Below are 17,955 nucleotides of genomic sequence, written 5' to 3'. Positions count from 1 at the left end.
GTTAACCTACATCCATGCTGGAAACCCTCATAAATATAATTATGACTATTAAGTAGTCAGACGGGTTAATTTAAAGATGGCAAAATATACACCTGGACGACTGACATCTTAATGACATAATTACATGAACTAACGGTAACTTAAGGATATAATACTTTATCTCGTTTTTCTTATATTAAAACAAACATACTGATCAACTGTCGCAAAATGAATCATTTAAATATCGTTGAAGTCGAGATCGTTTGATCGAGGCTCTATCTTAAGTTTGTAAATAGAATTCAGTTATATTTATCTGAATTGTGCCAAATTTCAATACAATTATAAAAATAATATTTAATACATATTAAATATTACTAATATGTAAAATCGATATCATTTAAGTAGAGTGAAACCCTTTAAAGGCAAAAATATTTTAACTCTTACTGACTTGACAGCTCGAAAATTGTCTATGTTATTCGACTTATTATTTTGGAAAATAATATTCATTTACATTTTTTCCCAAAGTAATAGATACCTTTTATTACTTTAGAAGAAAGTGCTTATAATTTAAATTTCAGCCTGTATTTGAGTATTCTTAAAATCAGCATCATTCAAAAATGAGAATGTCATTAGCTTCAATAACTTAATCGCTAAGATACTTTGCGGTTCTTGTTATGGGAATCAAGCTACTGATAATATATGGTTACCATAGTTAGGTACCATAATTTAGAGACGTCTAGTATATAGAAAGTAATACCACACGTTTTGCTTTTCCTGCTATCTAAATTATAAAGTATATAATATTTTAGTAATCGAATGAAAATTAATTCACATTAATTGGGGTTATTCTTAATATTCCGATAGGAAATGATGTCTATAAACGATATGTAAATTTTCTAAATTATATGGTTTATACATTTTTAAAAATAAATTAATATATTTAATATTTATAATAATACTAGTTATTACCCGTGATTTCGTCCGTGTGACCGGGATATTCAAATGAGCAAGATTAATTTTTATCTATATACTTCTCCATCTTATATAACATAGTACGTGTATACTAAATTTAATGATTTATAAAGCTTTAAATTCATTCAGAGTCTTTGAATTCAGTTCAATTTTCAATCTAGATATCAATTTATTGTCATATTGAATAGTGATTGTACATAACGATAATGGTGATAAACAACGATAACCTAGAATGTTAAATTCAATCAAGGGAGTAAGTCCACCCATATTTGCTGGTGGTGTGGTCAGAACTGCAACCTGAGATAGCGAAATTTGGAGAATACGTCATTATATACTGGTAGCATCAAAGTAATGTTCAGACAACCTGACGGTTGCAATGCCAAACGCCTGTATCTATGGATAAAGGTATTCCTGATGAATTGACACGACAAACCTAACATTCATATATTCTCTATAAAGCTAGTATAATTACCCAGATACACTGAAGCCTCAACCAAAATTAGAATAAAAAAAAAAACACCCGAAATAAAAATTTCAGTGTATCTATAAATTCTGTTTATCCTAATTCTTTTTATTTACCTTTTAGTACAATTATTCACAGCTTTCAAAACAAGTTATATGCACAATCATTACTTATATTATAAAGTAAGTTTCTTTGCTTTTTTTATTACCTTTTGGCTAAATTAATCGCTGTGAAATATATACGAGTACATACTATTCGCCGTGTCTGCCGCGACATAGAATGGGCCAACCCTTGTTTCCCTGTGGGTATGGTTAAAGGCGACTATAAAGGGCGAAGGATGGGCAGCAACGTCCCTCTTAAAACATCCTAAAAGGCCTAACTGCGATTGCCAACCCGCAACTAAGGGCAAAACTCCCCTTGTGGGGAAGGCTTATGTCCAACAGTGGACAGTTAAATGATGATGACACACTATTTGAAATGGAGAAAAACAGACTACTACTCGTCAATCGGTCAATCAACATATCTCAGTTACACGGACAAAGTTAAAAGATAAAAACTGGATTAATATATTATATTCAAAATTTTATTTCTAATGTCCTATTATAATTTGATTTATTAATGGAATTCTTTAATCAACTCAATCAACGTATCAATTTGGCTAAAAAGCCAGGTAGAGCCGCCAGAATCTTGAAGACTTTGGCACACGAGCTCTATTTTTTATAATTATTTTAAACTGACTTTTATCTATTTTTAAATTACCTTAACATTCACAATTTTCCTATTAGTGCCTATTGATGACTGTTATATCACAATGTGTGATCAAAATGTCGTAAGATACGGATACGGAAACAAAGTTCGAAATAAACCCCCTGTACTAGGTCTCTTGTAGAGCGTGGTAAAAATAAAAAAGTACTTGTACTATATATAGTCTAAGCTATTTTTTTTATGATTTATGATTTATTTAGCTTATCCGACAAGCTGAGGGCCCACCTGATGTAAAGCAGCAACCGTGTATCATCAAGCACCATCACAGAATACAGTAACCTTTATGCGTTACTATTACTAAGGACTATGGTGTAACGTTTTATGGTAAGGGACCAATATACAGCAAACAGAGAATAATGGGTTATACATAATATATGTATATGAGACATTTGGTACTACAAAATGTATATACGAGTACACATCATACTAAGTACAAAATGTTTTTGCTCACTCTTATAAAATGGAAGTGACCAGTTATCTTTTTAACTAAGTGACAGGAAAGAAGTAATGACACGGAGACTTTTACGGTTTATCTTAATGTGAAATTGCTAGTTTAAATGGATAATATTTTAAAACACTTAAGATGTTACAAGAAGGCCGCATTGTATATTGCATTGTGTGAAATTTTATTAAAGGCGATGCAAATAATTTACACGCTAAGAGTGTCTTATTTTAATATAATATTAAATTTTAAAAAAATCTAAGAAACTGAATAATTAGTTACTTGGTTTAAAAAAAATACGCTTTAATAAAAAAATGTCAAATGTATAAAAAAAACTTTTTATATAATTTTTGTATAAATTTTTAACTAAAGATGTATTTTAGATCTATGTGAGCTTATCATCTTTACATTATTTGTCTATTAAGGAAGTAAATAATAGTGTACTTTCAGACTTCTAGTCATTCCAGGAAATAAGTATCTTCACAAACGCAAATTACATGAACCAGTCAACATGTTCGTCCTTGGGTTTCACTCTACAACAACACCAATTTTAACGTAAACGGTTCAGTTGTTTGGCCGCGAAAATGTAATGAACAGATGCAGACAATCAGACATGAGTAATTTATATATTGAAATATAACTAAACATTTATCTATGATCAGATACATGATTGTAAATTTTATTACATAAAAGTTATGTAACACATAAATTTTAGTGAAACATATTCACTAAAATATATCTACTACGAGACTAAAATTATAATCAAACCAAGTAGTTATTTTTACTGAATACTGTAATGTATAATTTCTTTCTACTATAGTATAAGTATACGTGTGAAACAAAGAAGATTTTATTTCTAATCTTTGTTTCACTTAGCAATAATAAAATGTAATCCTAAAAATACGCCTAGTTTTTTTTTTTTCAATAAAACTAATTATTCTACATTTTAGAGATAGCAGCTAGACTTGGAATAATAATTAAAATACTAACTAATGTAAAAGTATGTGAGTCAAGGTTAAAGAAAAATAGTTATCCATTTACAGGTGAATCCAATTTAACTCCAGTATCTATATTTTATGCATATTATGTTAAGTAAATTGTATTATTAAACAAATTTGAATCTCTAAAGAAATGAACTCATATTAACTATTATTTAAGAGAATTTATACTAGTTTTATTTTTATTTTGTGTTTTTTTATCTATGCTCACAATTTTATCTTGGCTACCATTTGAAATAATGTTTTATATAAATATATGAACCAGCAACTCAATGATGCTTGTAGCTATGACAAATCTATAATTTATTCCTATTTGAAATAAAAATAATCAAAATATTTCAAACAGGAAATGAGAAAATTTAATAAATCAGGAAATACGCAACATTGTTTTGAAGAAAATTAACATTGTTTTAAACATAATGCTAAACAATGTGTATTAAATGTTGTTATCCTTTTTCTCATTTTATATTAATGGCAGTCATAAAGATGCTGTCATCAATTTTAGTAGCCTAACTACTAAAACTTGCATGAGTTATTTGTATACGGATATAAATAATTATAAATATGTATTGGGATTTGTTACATACTTATATTGGAAGTACCGCTATACTATTGGCATATGAAAACACGTAAATTTGTTAGATTATTGGTCCTCAATAAAGAGTACCGAATATCATTCATTAATAACTAGTTTAAAAACAAAATATACTTACGTGTCACTCTTATCGTATGTAGGAAATGTCTGGTGAGCCAAATCTTGAAGCGATGAGCTTGTTTGGGGCTCAGCGGAGATACCCTGAGCTCGCTGTTTCCTGGGCCCTCTGGACCCTCTCACATACTGCTGGTAGGGGAAAACGCTCTGCAGTTTATCCAACTGTGATCGTAATTCCACCATCTCTTGATCGCGTTGCTTCAACAACGCCTCCAACTCCCTAATCCTCTCAACTAGAGGCTGCATATCGTTAGTTATCGTTGCATTAGCAACACAATTCTCCGAGTCTGTATTCATAGCGCTCGGAGTCCCCATTATACCATTCACTTCTAATTCTCTATACGTTTCGTTCAACGCTCGTCTGTCGCCGTTGACTGTAGGCGCCACGGTAAGGGCTCCTCCACCAGTATTCACTACCGACCTCGGCTCATCGTCACCAGCTGTCCGCTGTGACGATCCAAAGCAGAGGTTGTCGAAACACACGCGCATTCACTCGGCTACCGAGCACTGCACAGAACCACTGGGTATCCGGGTTGCACTTGGGTTTGTAAAGTTAACGCGTACGTCCACTAGCACTATGTTTTGTAACGGTTCGTGAGCACAGTTTAATGGGGAGGTGCAGGATGTGTGCGGGCTAGCTGCGTGCGTGCGGCGCGGGCGCGGACAGGCGGTACAGTGGAGATGCGCGCACACCGCCTGCTCGTTGACGTGCTGTCAGCCTCGCGTGTCTCTTCGACACCCTGAAAATTATATTGTGTTATTCCATACTCTATATTTAGCTTATCAAATATCTAAGATATAATATAATTGCACAAAAATATTTCAATATGTAATCTTTCCTACGAATGATTATCGTTAATCGGAATAATTTATTTAACACTGATTAATCTTTTTGTTATTCATTTTCTAACGTTATAAATATTAAATTATGGAAAGATATTAGGATGACTAATAATAAAGATGTTTGTTACTCGATCACGCTTCATTCGACAGATGGACTTAATAATAATAAAAGATTTTGTTTTTAAATAATAATGTATTCAGAAATTGACTATAATTGAGATGAATATAGCCATAATATATATCTTTTCTGACATACTGGATATTGTTGTTAAACTAAAGTAAGACAAATAATCTTTTTTATACTACTATAAGCTCAATAAAATTACCACTTAGACAAATATAAAGTATCAGGCATATGAGTGATTCAGTTTTGTTTTTAACGATGCCAATCAGAAAATACGAGTACCCACTTGTACTAGTATTTTCTTATTATTATATATATACATATATTGATTATTAGGACAATGTTAAAAGTTAAGCACATAATACTCATGATATTGTTTATACTTATGGTTATACTTCACGTTTATCGATAATATATGCTTTGGCTACTGATTACTGATAGATATTTCTTAAGTAGAAATAAATAGTTTCATTCTGATAATACGCTTGTATATTATTCATTATCTTATAAATTAAATATATTTTCAATTGTTAAAAAAGCGATAAAAGTGATCTATTAATTTGCCTGAAGATGCCTTGTTTAGATGAAACACGTGTCATAAAACGTGCGTGGACATAATTACAGTCGGAGATTGATGGCTAATATGGAAGGTTGTAGAAATTCTGGTAATAATAAAATAGTTAATCTTTGAGTGTTGCCAGTCGCATACATACTAATGATAGCGAAATTAAACAAAATAATTGTAAAGAAATAACCAGTATTTTTGGTATGTTTAATATTCCGTATTCACTTTAGCATTGTTCTTCAGGACATTTCTATTTATATTACTTATTTTATAGAATCTGTAGTTCAAAAATCAATAAATAATAGATAATAAATACTGTTAATATCCATATTCTTAATATTTTCTAAATAATTTGTAATAATACTAACAATGTATGATGATAATAAACACAATAGTATAAAAACAAAACATGCTTATGCTTAACTGTAGATCTTAATACCGTTCAGCAGAAATTTAATCATCGCAATAAATTGTTTGTTAATATTGGGTATTTTTTTATAATAATATAATAATAATTTTATATAATAATCTTTTTTATAATCATACTATTTCTAAGTTTATTATATCTATATTAAATCTACTTGAATTCATGAAAACATACATATGGAATTATCGAAATAACAGGTGACTGATGCTGACATGCATATCATAAAGACAGGTAACAGCTTCTTGTCAGCGCAACTACAGCGACATAGACATTCACTCTTTTGTTTTTAGATGAAAATGTAATGAATCCTACCTGCGTTGTCGGTATACAATGGGGGATGATAGGTAACAATAAAGTTAGGTCAGTAGTCCATCGTAATATAGTTTGTTAGTTCTGGTATTAGATAAATCTAAAATTTAATTGACACAAACTTAAACATTGTGGAATATTAACGTCTTTTTGATTGACGTTGGTCGAGGTAATATCATAAACTGTCAACATCTGAATTTCCTGGTTATGTTGATTTCGTACTGTATAAAATTCATATCTGTGTCTTATGTAATTGATTAAAATTAAACGACGTTATATTTTTTTTATAAATCTTTTGCAACAATTTATTTAATATACAGAAATTAGGTTTCAACCAGAAGTTATTGTTTTAAAAGTATGCCATATAATTCCAATAAAATAACCGAAAATACGTTTGTGCTAATAAACTATTTAATTAGTGTTATTCTGTTTTAGCAACAAATCTCGTATTTTTTTCATTTTTTTTTAAATATTGTACAACAATTGAGCACAAAATGAATCATCTAATTTCAACGTAATCTATAAATATCTTTTACAGATTTGACAGATGATAGTGTATTGTGCGATAATCTCTTGTAAGTCTACAAGGCTATGTCATAAATATAAAAGAATCTTCTTTAGTTATATCTATCTTTAAACCCATTTTCATAGATAAGCAAAACAATAAATAAAATAAACATGTCAAGAATTAGTGGAAAATATCTTAGGCGCTGTATCTACGGCAATCCCATGATGGTCACCTGACTAATGACGAAATCCACCACATGACCGATATCTTATCTGCCACATCAAAATCTTTCTCAATAGATGTTACTGATGAGGTAAGGAAGAAAAATTTGTTATAAGGATAAAGTGAATAAAATATAAGTACTCTTATTAATTATACGGTTTAAGACATTTTTATTATTAATTATTACTTTTTACACGCGACTTCGTTCACGTGACCAGGATAATTTGATTGGCCTATAAAAAATAGCCTATGTCCTTTTCTATCCCAAATAGTGTATACCATGTTTTATCATGATTGGTTAAAACGTTGCAATAAACCAAAAAACAATATAACTTAGGATTAAGATTGTGTCACTTCTCTTTGTAAAAGTCGGATAAAATCATGCATTTATGCTAATCTTGGTGTGACGTATTAACCTGAAAACCTTACAAGAGGACATTCGAACAGCAATAACTGTTAATTGCCACGTTATGGTGCTCTCTGATAATGCGTTAGAAACATTTGTAATGACATTAATTTCACGGCTAATAGGTGTTTACGATAATGCACGTCATGCGAGGCAAATTTTCCGTGCCGAGCTGCATTGAGGTGTATCCATAGCAACAAATTTGTAGAAAACTCACTGCACGTTTTGGGAAACTGCAAATGAAGTGAGCAATTTATTCTTAAATAAATAAATTAAACCTAAGTCGATCGAATGCAGCCAATGAGATCGTATCGTTCGAAATTCAATATTTAACTATTGGATTAATAAGATTTGGCCGTTGTGGGCTTATTTTAAGATTTTGAACTTACCATTGTCAATATAATAACATTTAAATCTATACATTATTTGCAATCTTATACAATTTAAAATTTTATTAAAAAAATTCAATTTTGAGAATATTAACAGGAGTAGACCTTTTCGAATAAAAATAGAAATATATTATCTAAATATGTTGAAAATTAGTAAAAATATTCTCATATAATAAAAAAAACATACAACATATACAGGCGGATTAATAATCACATTCCTTTTGAATTCCGTTGGTAATATAACTCTGTAAAAATTTCATAATTTCGGATTTTATTTAGTTAAGATGCCAATCGTAACAATATTAATCCAGAATATGACAAAACCATACAGACTCTAAAAATAATTATCATAAGATTGCGTTCAACAAAAAAGATCGACTTCAATTATGGCAAAACTAGTTATTAATATTTAAAAACAAAACTGATGAAACAGTTATGATAAAATTTTCATAAGACCTATCTAACAGAATATACTTTCAAATAAATACATACTTTTCCAAATCGGTTCATAACTGACGGAGTTATGAAATAAAATACATAAAAAAATACTACCAAGTTGAGAACTCTTTCTCTTTTTTACGTCTGTTGAAAATAGGCTTTATCTTCCAATAGCCAAGAACTAAGTGAACGTATCGCGTAACATATACACAAAAAGAATCCCACGCAAGACACTCTCGGTTTTATAAATGAAGCGTAGTGCCACAGGTAGTACTATTGTTAACATCTACTAATGATATAAGTAGATGACAACAATAATGCATAATCAATTAATGGTAAACATCACATGCATTGAAAAACAATAACATAAGTTACGTGAATATCGCTTTAAAGATTACTCACAAGATTAAAGTAATGTTATTCGCAAAATTTATGACACATGCTTGTGTAAAACATGAAAACACGCTTATCTAAGGTATTTCATTTAAAAATAAATACAACCATAATAGAAAATATTATACAGAAATATCTAGGCTTAAACTAAGCAAAGCTTATAGGTACAATGAGTACTAGATAATTAGTACGCATACTTAATTTTTTTTTAATTACATACATATAAAATACCCAGACCAATACAAATAGATAAACTTATAAATACAATATATTTACATTGCGCATAAAATATTTATTTCTTTATACTATTATTTATATTAGAATTATTTCAAAAAGGGCATATTATTAAGGTTTCTTCAGGGTCGACAAGGCGCACGTGATACCCTTGATGTTATAAGAATCATAGACAATAGACTTAGTTATGTTTAAGTTTTAAGCTTAGTATGCTTGTTTGCTGCCTTTATGATATAAAATAATAATCAGTATCAACTTCAATTGTGGAAAACAGATATTTTGATTTAAAAACTAAATTACTAAATCGATTATGATAAAATTTCAGTGGGACCAAATTGTAAGTTTAACCTTTTAGATAAAAATAGAATTTCCCAAATCAATTTATAACTATCAGAATTATGAGGTAACAAACATAAAAAAATATACAACTGCATTGAGAACTCCTTCTTTTTGAAGTCGGTTGAAAAAAACTTTTTATCGTTTTGTATAAATAATGAATACGTAAATTTTGCTCTGGAAATTAAAAATAACATAATTGCCTTGCTGAAAATGTATTAAAAAATTTACATCTAACGATACCCCATACATACAGAATTGTTCAAGTATTTAGAAGTTACAATGATATAAAGAAACGAATTCTAGAAACATTTCACTTCTTTTTTTCGGACAATCGAATAAAAATACAACATCTAATTGCGAATAGTGATTACTAAATATTAATAACTGACTAAAACTATCCTAAACTATCCGAAATGTAATTAAAAACAAAACAAAAATATACTCATTAAAAATAAGTCAACTTTCAATTATCTCAATATATTATTGACTAAGTAGGAGGCACGTAGCCAATATAAATTGGATGTGTTTTCGTTATAAATCAAATAATCATTTCAAGGTTAATTGAGACTGGCTGTCCAAACATGGAAGTTTTTCTTTTAAAAATAAAAAATAAATAAATACCATTTGACAAATTACGCAGCGGCATCTTGTTCTAATTACACAGATGTTACTAAAAAAGAAAAAGTCTACGTCTATGTATTTAAAAAAATATATAATTGAAGAGACAAAAGAGATCCATATCCCTACCACCGTAACATGAGAGAAGAAAGAAGATCACGGATAGAGAGCTTAGACCCAGCGACAAGGAAAAAGTTGCCCCCGTAATTGAGACCGGGATAAAAGGTACGTCCCGAGGCGCCTACCTAACCTTCCTACCAGGAAGGTCAGAAGACCTGTCGTTGTTGGGATACTAAGCGACTAATATAATTATTTAAATACTTTTTTCTAAACACATACATTTTATATATAGACAACACCCAGACCAATACAAACAAACATGCACATGAATACAAATGTTTGTATTGTGCAGAGATTGAACCTGCAGCCATTGGAAGGTGAAGCGGTATGTTAACCCGCTAGACAATCAAGGTCATTCAAAAAAAAAAAGAAAAATAAGAATGAAGTCACTAATTATATGGTAATCGTAAGCAACCTTACCCCAGTTTAGACAGTGGGTGTACTTGTTCCGTATTAATTGTACATTTCCGGTGGGTGTACATAAATATCTATAGAATATAGTATAAAGGGTATCTCATATACACACAATCAGCTATGGATAGTACAAAATGTCACATCTACCAAGGTCCGAATGATTTGTGTTTGTGTCTAATCCAAGAACAGTTACGCGCACGTGACAACCCTAGAATTGCAGGTGTTCATGGGCTACGTTTTTTTTCAATGGGTGGAAATGGAATGCTAACCTCGGTTGGACTATCGGCATGCTGGCAAGGCACCACCAGATGGATGAGGGGTGATGATGATGGCCCATCATGCCGAATTCCACAAGTAAGAGGTCAAAATGATAAGATATCTATATTACTAACAATAGAGTTATTAGATCCCATTGCTGCTAAATCTCCTTCCTTCCTTTGCACATGTTACGGTTAATGATTACCATTAGATTGGCCGTATGCATATTATAAAAAATATGGGCTCATTTATTTAAAAAATGTTGCTAACATTTAAGTTAATTCAGTGAAAAATTTATGTTGTCGGAAAAAGTTTAAATTCGAATACTATCTTTTTCTTCCCCTGCGTGTCGTAAGAGCCAAGGGAACTAATGGTCGAGGGACGGACAGCAGCATCCCTCTTTAAACATCACCAAACCCTATCTGCGTTTGCCAATCCGTTTGCCAAGTGTGGCTACTATTGGCAAAATTTTCTAATAGACAAAGGCCTATGTTCAGCAGTGGACTGGTAATAACTGATATGATGATCATGATAGTAAAAAGTGGACTATATTCTATTATATTCTGCTCTGGTATATTCTAGGAAATAATTTGTTTGTGTATAGAATTTTATTTCAGATATTATTACGTATTTATTCATACGTTATTGAGTAAATAACTTCCAAACACGTCATAAATTTTAATACTAGTATTAGTAAGAAATTAGGAACATGATAACTGTCTACGCTTACATATTAGCAACGATTTAACAATGACTATATGTAATTAGCATTTCCTTTATATAATGATAGTGAATGATAAGATTAAATATTACTAACAATAAAAATATTAGATTACAGATACTAATCTTCGACAACTACTCCTACTATAAATTTTATAATTTATGACTCTTTCCCATAACAAATTACTTGAGTTGAAAATTGAGAAAATTAGTATGGGAATAATGTGGGTACAAAAATTTCGGCTGAAAAAATAATCATCATCATTAACGAAGATATCCTATGATGTACATACAAAAAATAACTTTATTTCAAATTGCCAAAAGTAAATACTTTAAAAATATTGAACTTTTTTTTTATTCAAAGTACACGTATATACACGTATAAAATCCGAATTACAAGGCATACTTAATTTAATTCTTTGATAGAGAATTCAATAATTGTATTTTATCTATACATTTCTGTATCGTAATTATTCTACGCAGAGTTTCTAAATATTTGTTTTTATGTTAATTTATTAGTTTATCATCATTTAAATCTTTAATAATTATATTCATGTTCATGTCAAATTTCATTAGTTTATCATTTAACAAATTACTCGAGCACTTATGCACTGACAAGTGTACATAGGCCTTATATCTAAACATTAATCATCATTTTCAACATATAATTACAATTGACGCAGCTTTCCGAGTCATTTTTCAATAATAAAGGTTACAATAATTACGCTTTTAATTCTGAAGTATATTTAACAGGTATAATATATAATAAATCATTGTAAAAAGTATTTAATTGTATTATTATACTGAAACCAAAATACTGAGCATTCTGTTAAGAGTGAGTTCTATCAGTTTAATAGAATACTTTCCTTCAAAAAATATTGGTAGAGAAATGATAAAAATGTTGAGCCCCCTACGTTAACATGGTGCACTCAGCTGTCCAGTTAGTATGAGATGCTTAAATAAAAAAAAATATGTAAATAAATAAATTGCCGTTTGGTCCAGGCTTTATGCCGGCCACTCTTTCCTTTCTCATGTCATAAGAGGCGACTAAAGGAATTCAATGATCGAGGGATGAGTAACAGCGTCCCTATTAAAATATCACCAAAGCCTAACTGCGGTTGCCAACCCGCCTGCCTAACGTGGCAACCACTGGCAAAACCCCTTTAATAAGAGAGGCTTTTGTTTAGCAGTGGATAGTTAAAGGCTGATATGATGATTAAAATAAATAAATTAAACAAAATTTAGTTTTCACTCACTAATGGAATACTGTCAACTTTGAAAGTATTCTATTAATTTTTAGAAAGTGACTGATTTGATTAGATAGATCTTATCTTAATTTACTTGATACTCCGACCCACTAGCTAGGGGTGTGAGTTTTCCACAAATCGATTTTTAACACCAACGTCCATTTCAATTTTTTTACACAAAATGTTTCCTCTAATTACTAAATTAATATTAATTATATGAATTATTTAGTATTAATTAGTGATGAAGTTCACTAAAATAGTAACAATTTGTACTACACCCCACTCCACTATACCTGCAGTAATTATATTTCTTAAATTAATATTGTTGCATCTCTGTCATTCCTTGTAAATATCTTTTAAACATTAAAAAGCGCTTTAATATTATTATTATAACTGTGTAACGCCTACCATTTACCATTGTAATAATTAAATGATTGTTTATCCCTACACTGAGTGACTGATGAAAAATTTTTGCAAGTGGTTTATTTTTACTTAATTTTTGTAAGAGAAGGTATACAATATATATTATAAACATGCAAACGTAGATTATGTTTATACACAAATTATATTATTTTGATAATTAGTATATAAAATATTAATATAGAAACGAAAAGTTACAACTCCATTATCCAGTCAACACCTGCAAGGCTCTATTGTAAGGTGTGTACTAAAGTGGAACATGAACACTTAATTATTTTAATGTCATGGTAAATCATCATGACTATTAAAGTTAAATATTACAGTGTTGTTTCCTTCGGTCGTATGGAAAATAGGTTTTATTAAACTATGGCCACAGCTTCGTCCGCAAGGCAGTTAATTTTTATTTAATTTATAAACATAATTTAAGATTGTTTTTTACATAAAAAACTAACTTCAATTTTGTGTTAAAAACTTACCTACTGCATCGATTTGATAAAATTTCGATGGGACTTTCAGATATATATATATATATATATATATATATATATATATATATATATATATATATATATTTTATTTTATTTATTTATTTTGTGATACATAGGTAACAATGGATGGTAAAACAATATAAGTCCTCTATGATCAACCCCATCTATCGAGGTATACAAATTTGCAATTATATAAGAAAAAAAATATATAAAAAGAAAAATCAGCAATGTCACATTAATAGTAAAAAATTATAATTATAGAAATTTATTACATTTATCTTCAAGGAAATCGTCATTTGAATAGTATGTTCTGTTTTCTAGGTATTTATACAGTTTAGTTTTATATTTCTTTATGTTATCTATGTCTGTGAGGGATTTAGGTAATTTATTATATATTGTAGGTGCCATCCCCAAGACACTTAGTGAATAATGTCTTTCTATATTGGTTTGAAATGATTTTGTGGTGCTGTCTATTATTTTTTTAATTTGTTATAACATATTTATTTAAATTATTTTTAACAAATAAAGCCAGCTCAAAAATATATAACACAGGTAATGTCAATATGTTGTGTTTTTTGAATAGTGACTTACAGCTGTCTACCGATTTAATATTGCAAGCTGCCATTAGACATCTCTTTTGAGCTTTAAAAGCAAGGTTTCAGTCAGTATCATTGCCCCAGAAAATATACCATAGCGTATTGTCGACGTTACATAAGCATGGTAAGCCACTAGTACTGTATTTTGGTTGACTTATTTATTTAGTTTATATAGTACAAATGCGTACTGACTTAATTTGCTACATATTTTATTAATGTGTATTTTCCACGTATAACTGACGGAATTATAAGACAACAAACATAAAAAAAAAACTACAACCTAAGACTATAGACAATCTAAAGATTATTTTGTACTATCACCATCTAGAGAATTTGTTTGTAAATATAAATTATTCAATTTAAAAGACAAGGATTCAAAAAAGAAATGAAGCTATATATATATATATATATATATATATATATATATATATATATATATATATATATATATATATATATATATATATATATATATATATATATATATATATACACATATTTCATATTTCACTGAACTATGTACTTTTTTTATAGAACGTCCTCAATTTTTAAACTGGGACAAATACTAATTACTTGTAATTGTAAAATTTTGTCGCAATCCAATCAATCTATAACAGATATCAATTCTATAAATTTCTGTATTGGCTTCAATTTGTTAATTTTAGTACAGACTGTATTGTTAATCTTTACGATTTTATTATTGTACCTACATATACTGCATAAGGCAACATGTCATAGTCTCTGTGTTCTTAGAATATTGCTATATTAGTCACTATTATATATCTACTATCGTATTGACATTTTCCTCTATTATTTACATAAATTGGCATTATTTATGTGTATTATTATAATTATTTTACATATTATAATTTAATAATTTACGTTTCATTTGGCTTATCACAGTTTATTTCTAATTATGTATAAAGTAAATAGATATTTATTTATATTTTTACCAACAATTATTCAAATGAAACCAGTTCATTGAAACTTGCTAAAGAAATGTCACTCATAAAAGTGTCGACAGCCTTTACCGCTAATTAAACAGTAACATTACAAACAATTTGATCTCAAATAAATGCAATAAAGTTGTTTGTTTATTTATTTAAAAAATCATTACACCTATTAGCCAAAGACGTGGCTATCTTCTGTTATAAAGAATAATCTTATTATTATTTCTTCGTTTTTTTAGAATTAAGTACTTTAAATTGTTTTATTGCATTGATATTGACAAAATATTCAAATTTTCTGTATATATCTTTTATGTATATATTCAAATGTACAATTTTCGAAATACCATCAGACAATTGATTTTTTGAGACACGCACGAATATAAGCGAAGAATATATACAAACGAAGCGGCCATGAATACTTGCAATACAATCTGATAATTTTTATTACAAAAATATGTGATATCAAATTAATAATAGCAGACAAAACATCTTGTGTAACAACAATTTATATTTACCACAAGTATTAACTCTCTCTTCTTTCCCATCTATTTTTAGACTGGTTCAATTAAATCCAATTCTACACTGTCTGCGCGATGTCACATGTTCAATTATGTGATTTACAAGATGCTAGTCTGACACAATGTTTGAAGAAATCGCGTTTATTTTGAATTGAGAATAATTGTTCTTCATTGAGTAGCGGGTTATTAAACATAGTGTTTAACGACTACCAAGTGGTATTGTTTTCATTACATATCATTTTTTAACAGATGGAAAAAAACGTTATATTTTTCCAAATGTCATGTAGCTGTGCAGTTTTTAATGCGAATGTTGGATGTTCGTTATTTAATAAGCGACTTCCGTCCGGTATGACATCAAATAATGAGAAAAATTTTATGAAAACTGACTGGATAATGATAGTTTTGTTTTTGTCGATTAGAATTTAATGATAGGTTATAATTATAATAGAGTACATTACCAGACAGTTTAATGAAATATGACGTTTCTTATAGAAGGTTGTAAATATCTGTATTTTTTTATATTTCTTGCTCTTAGCGCGACTTCACAAATAAATATTACTATTATATTTTTTGTAGGTTATATTATAACATATATATATTCGCTAATTCTAAACAAGTTTTCTTAATCCTGCAATAGGGTTTGCTTTTGTGTGTCATATTAATTTTGTAATGGTTAATATAACTTTTCTCGGAAAAGAATATTTGAATTATAATTTTAGTGTTTACTAGTAATTATTCCGATACTAAGAGTATCAACGTCTATACCTCCAACTCATACCCACATGTTGCGTCGCATGGCATTCCTGAATTGTCAACGTTATTACAAATCTACGTAGAAATAATAACTTTGTATCGTTTATAATCATTTATCATTGTTATTTAGAGCAAATGTCAATAGAACCACAATGGAAATAAATACAATAGTTGTGCTGTCAATAGTAAATTATATAAAATATATGTGACCATGGCTTAGACGATTGTTTGTTTAACTACGTTCCACCCAGTAGCTTTAAAATAGGTATAATGATTCGTTTTCATAAAATCAACCGATTTCAATTTCAAAAACATTAATAATATGGACTAGATATGACAATAAATAGTTATTATTTTACTCAATGTCACAAATAAATATGGAACCAAAAACAGGTATATATCCTTTATGATAAAACATAATGATCAAAATCAATTGGAATATTTGTCAAACATGCAAAAAAAATTGTAACACATTGACAAACAAAAGTTACATCCGAAAGTGTCCCGAATTAAAATCAAAAGAAACCTGTTTCTTTCATGTTTAAAGTGCTTAAATAATCAGCTACACATATATAGAATCTCTATCTAGAATATCTACCTGATATTCTAAAAATTCGTGTTCAAACGTTATATTTTTTTAAATGTTGTATTTTCATTTGGCTACAAATATAGATAGAAGTGAGTGCATGATTCGGTTGATATGCGCTCTATTTTTGGTACTATTTTTTAATGTCTAATCGTGTACTTTAGGTTTTTGTATATGAAATAGATGTATATTTCCTAACATAAAATATACAACGAATTGGGAACCTTTGCCCTTTTTAAAGTCGGTTCAAAATAAAAATTAATGGTCATCAATCGTCGCTCCGTTTGCTTAGAATTTATAAAAAAATACTTACGTAATGTTTTTTATATATCCTTGAGATTTAAAATACCTCTCTCCTAATTTACATACAAAACAGATCAGTAGTTAAACTGTGAAAACATATACACATATATACAAATATAGTGGATAAAGAAACATACTTTTAAATAATTTCGTTGCAAGATATTGCGTAAAGGTATTAGTGTTGGATACTAACTAATAGGTGGAAAATTTATTTTTTAAACACCTACAATTAATATGAAATTAATCTCGTATGTAACATCTACAGACATGGATTAAATACGTAGATGCAAATGAATGGATGATTTATGAAATAAAATAAAAATGCAATTAAACGTAATGAAGTAAAGAATATGTAATACTTTTATTTGTAAATAGAGCACACACAAGAAAAATAAATAAACATGCACAAAAAAAATGAAAGAACATAAAAAAGTAA

At 29.0% G+C, this 17,955-nt stretch overlaps 1 protein-coding gene across 2 annotated transcripts in view; it reads right to left on the bottom strand.

Annotated features, from left to right (window-relative positions):
* The window catches only part of LOC113516069 (cGMP-dependent protein kinase, isozyme 2 forms cD4/T1/T3A/T3B), a 146,347-nt gene that overhangs the window by 92,003 nt on the left and 36,389 nt on the right, over positions 1–17,955 (bottom strand). For both annotated transcript variants that reach the window (XM_026900417.3, XM_026900418.3), the window contains exon 2: positions 4,333–5,071. In XM_026900417.3, the coding sequence (XP_026756218.2) occupies positions 4,333–4,820 (488 nt within the window). In that variant the 5' untranslated portion in view covers positions 4,821–5,071. The remainder of the gene's footprint in view (positions 1–4,332; positions 5,072–17,955) is intronic.

This window comes from Galleria mellonella, unplaced genomic scaffold, assembly GCF_026898425.1.
Source record: "Galleria mellonella isolate WM207_F2 unplaced genomic scaffold, CSIRO_AGI_GalMel_v1 utg74, whole genome shotgun sequence".
Taxonomy (NCBI): domain Eukaryota; kingdom Metazoa; phylum Arthropoda; class Insecta; order Lepidoptera; family Pyralidae; genus Galleria; species Galleria mellonella.
Note: the sequence above shows the minus strand (reverse complement) of the source record. Positions and strands in the feature narration are given on the sequence as shown.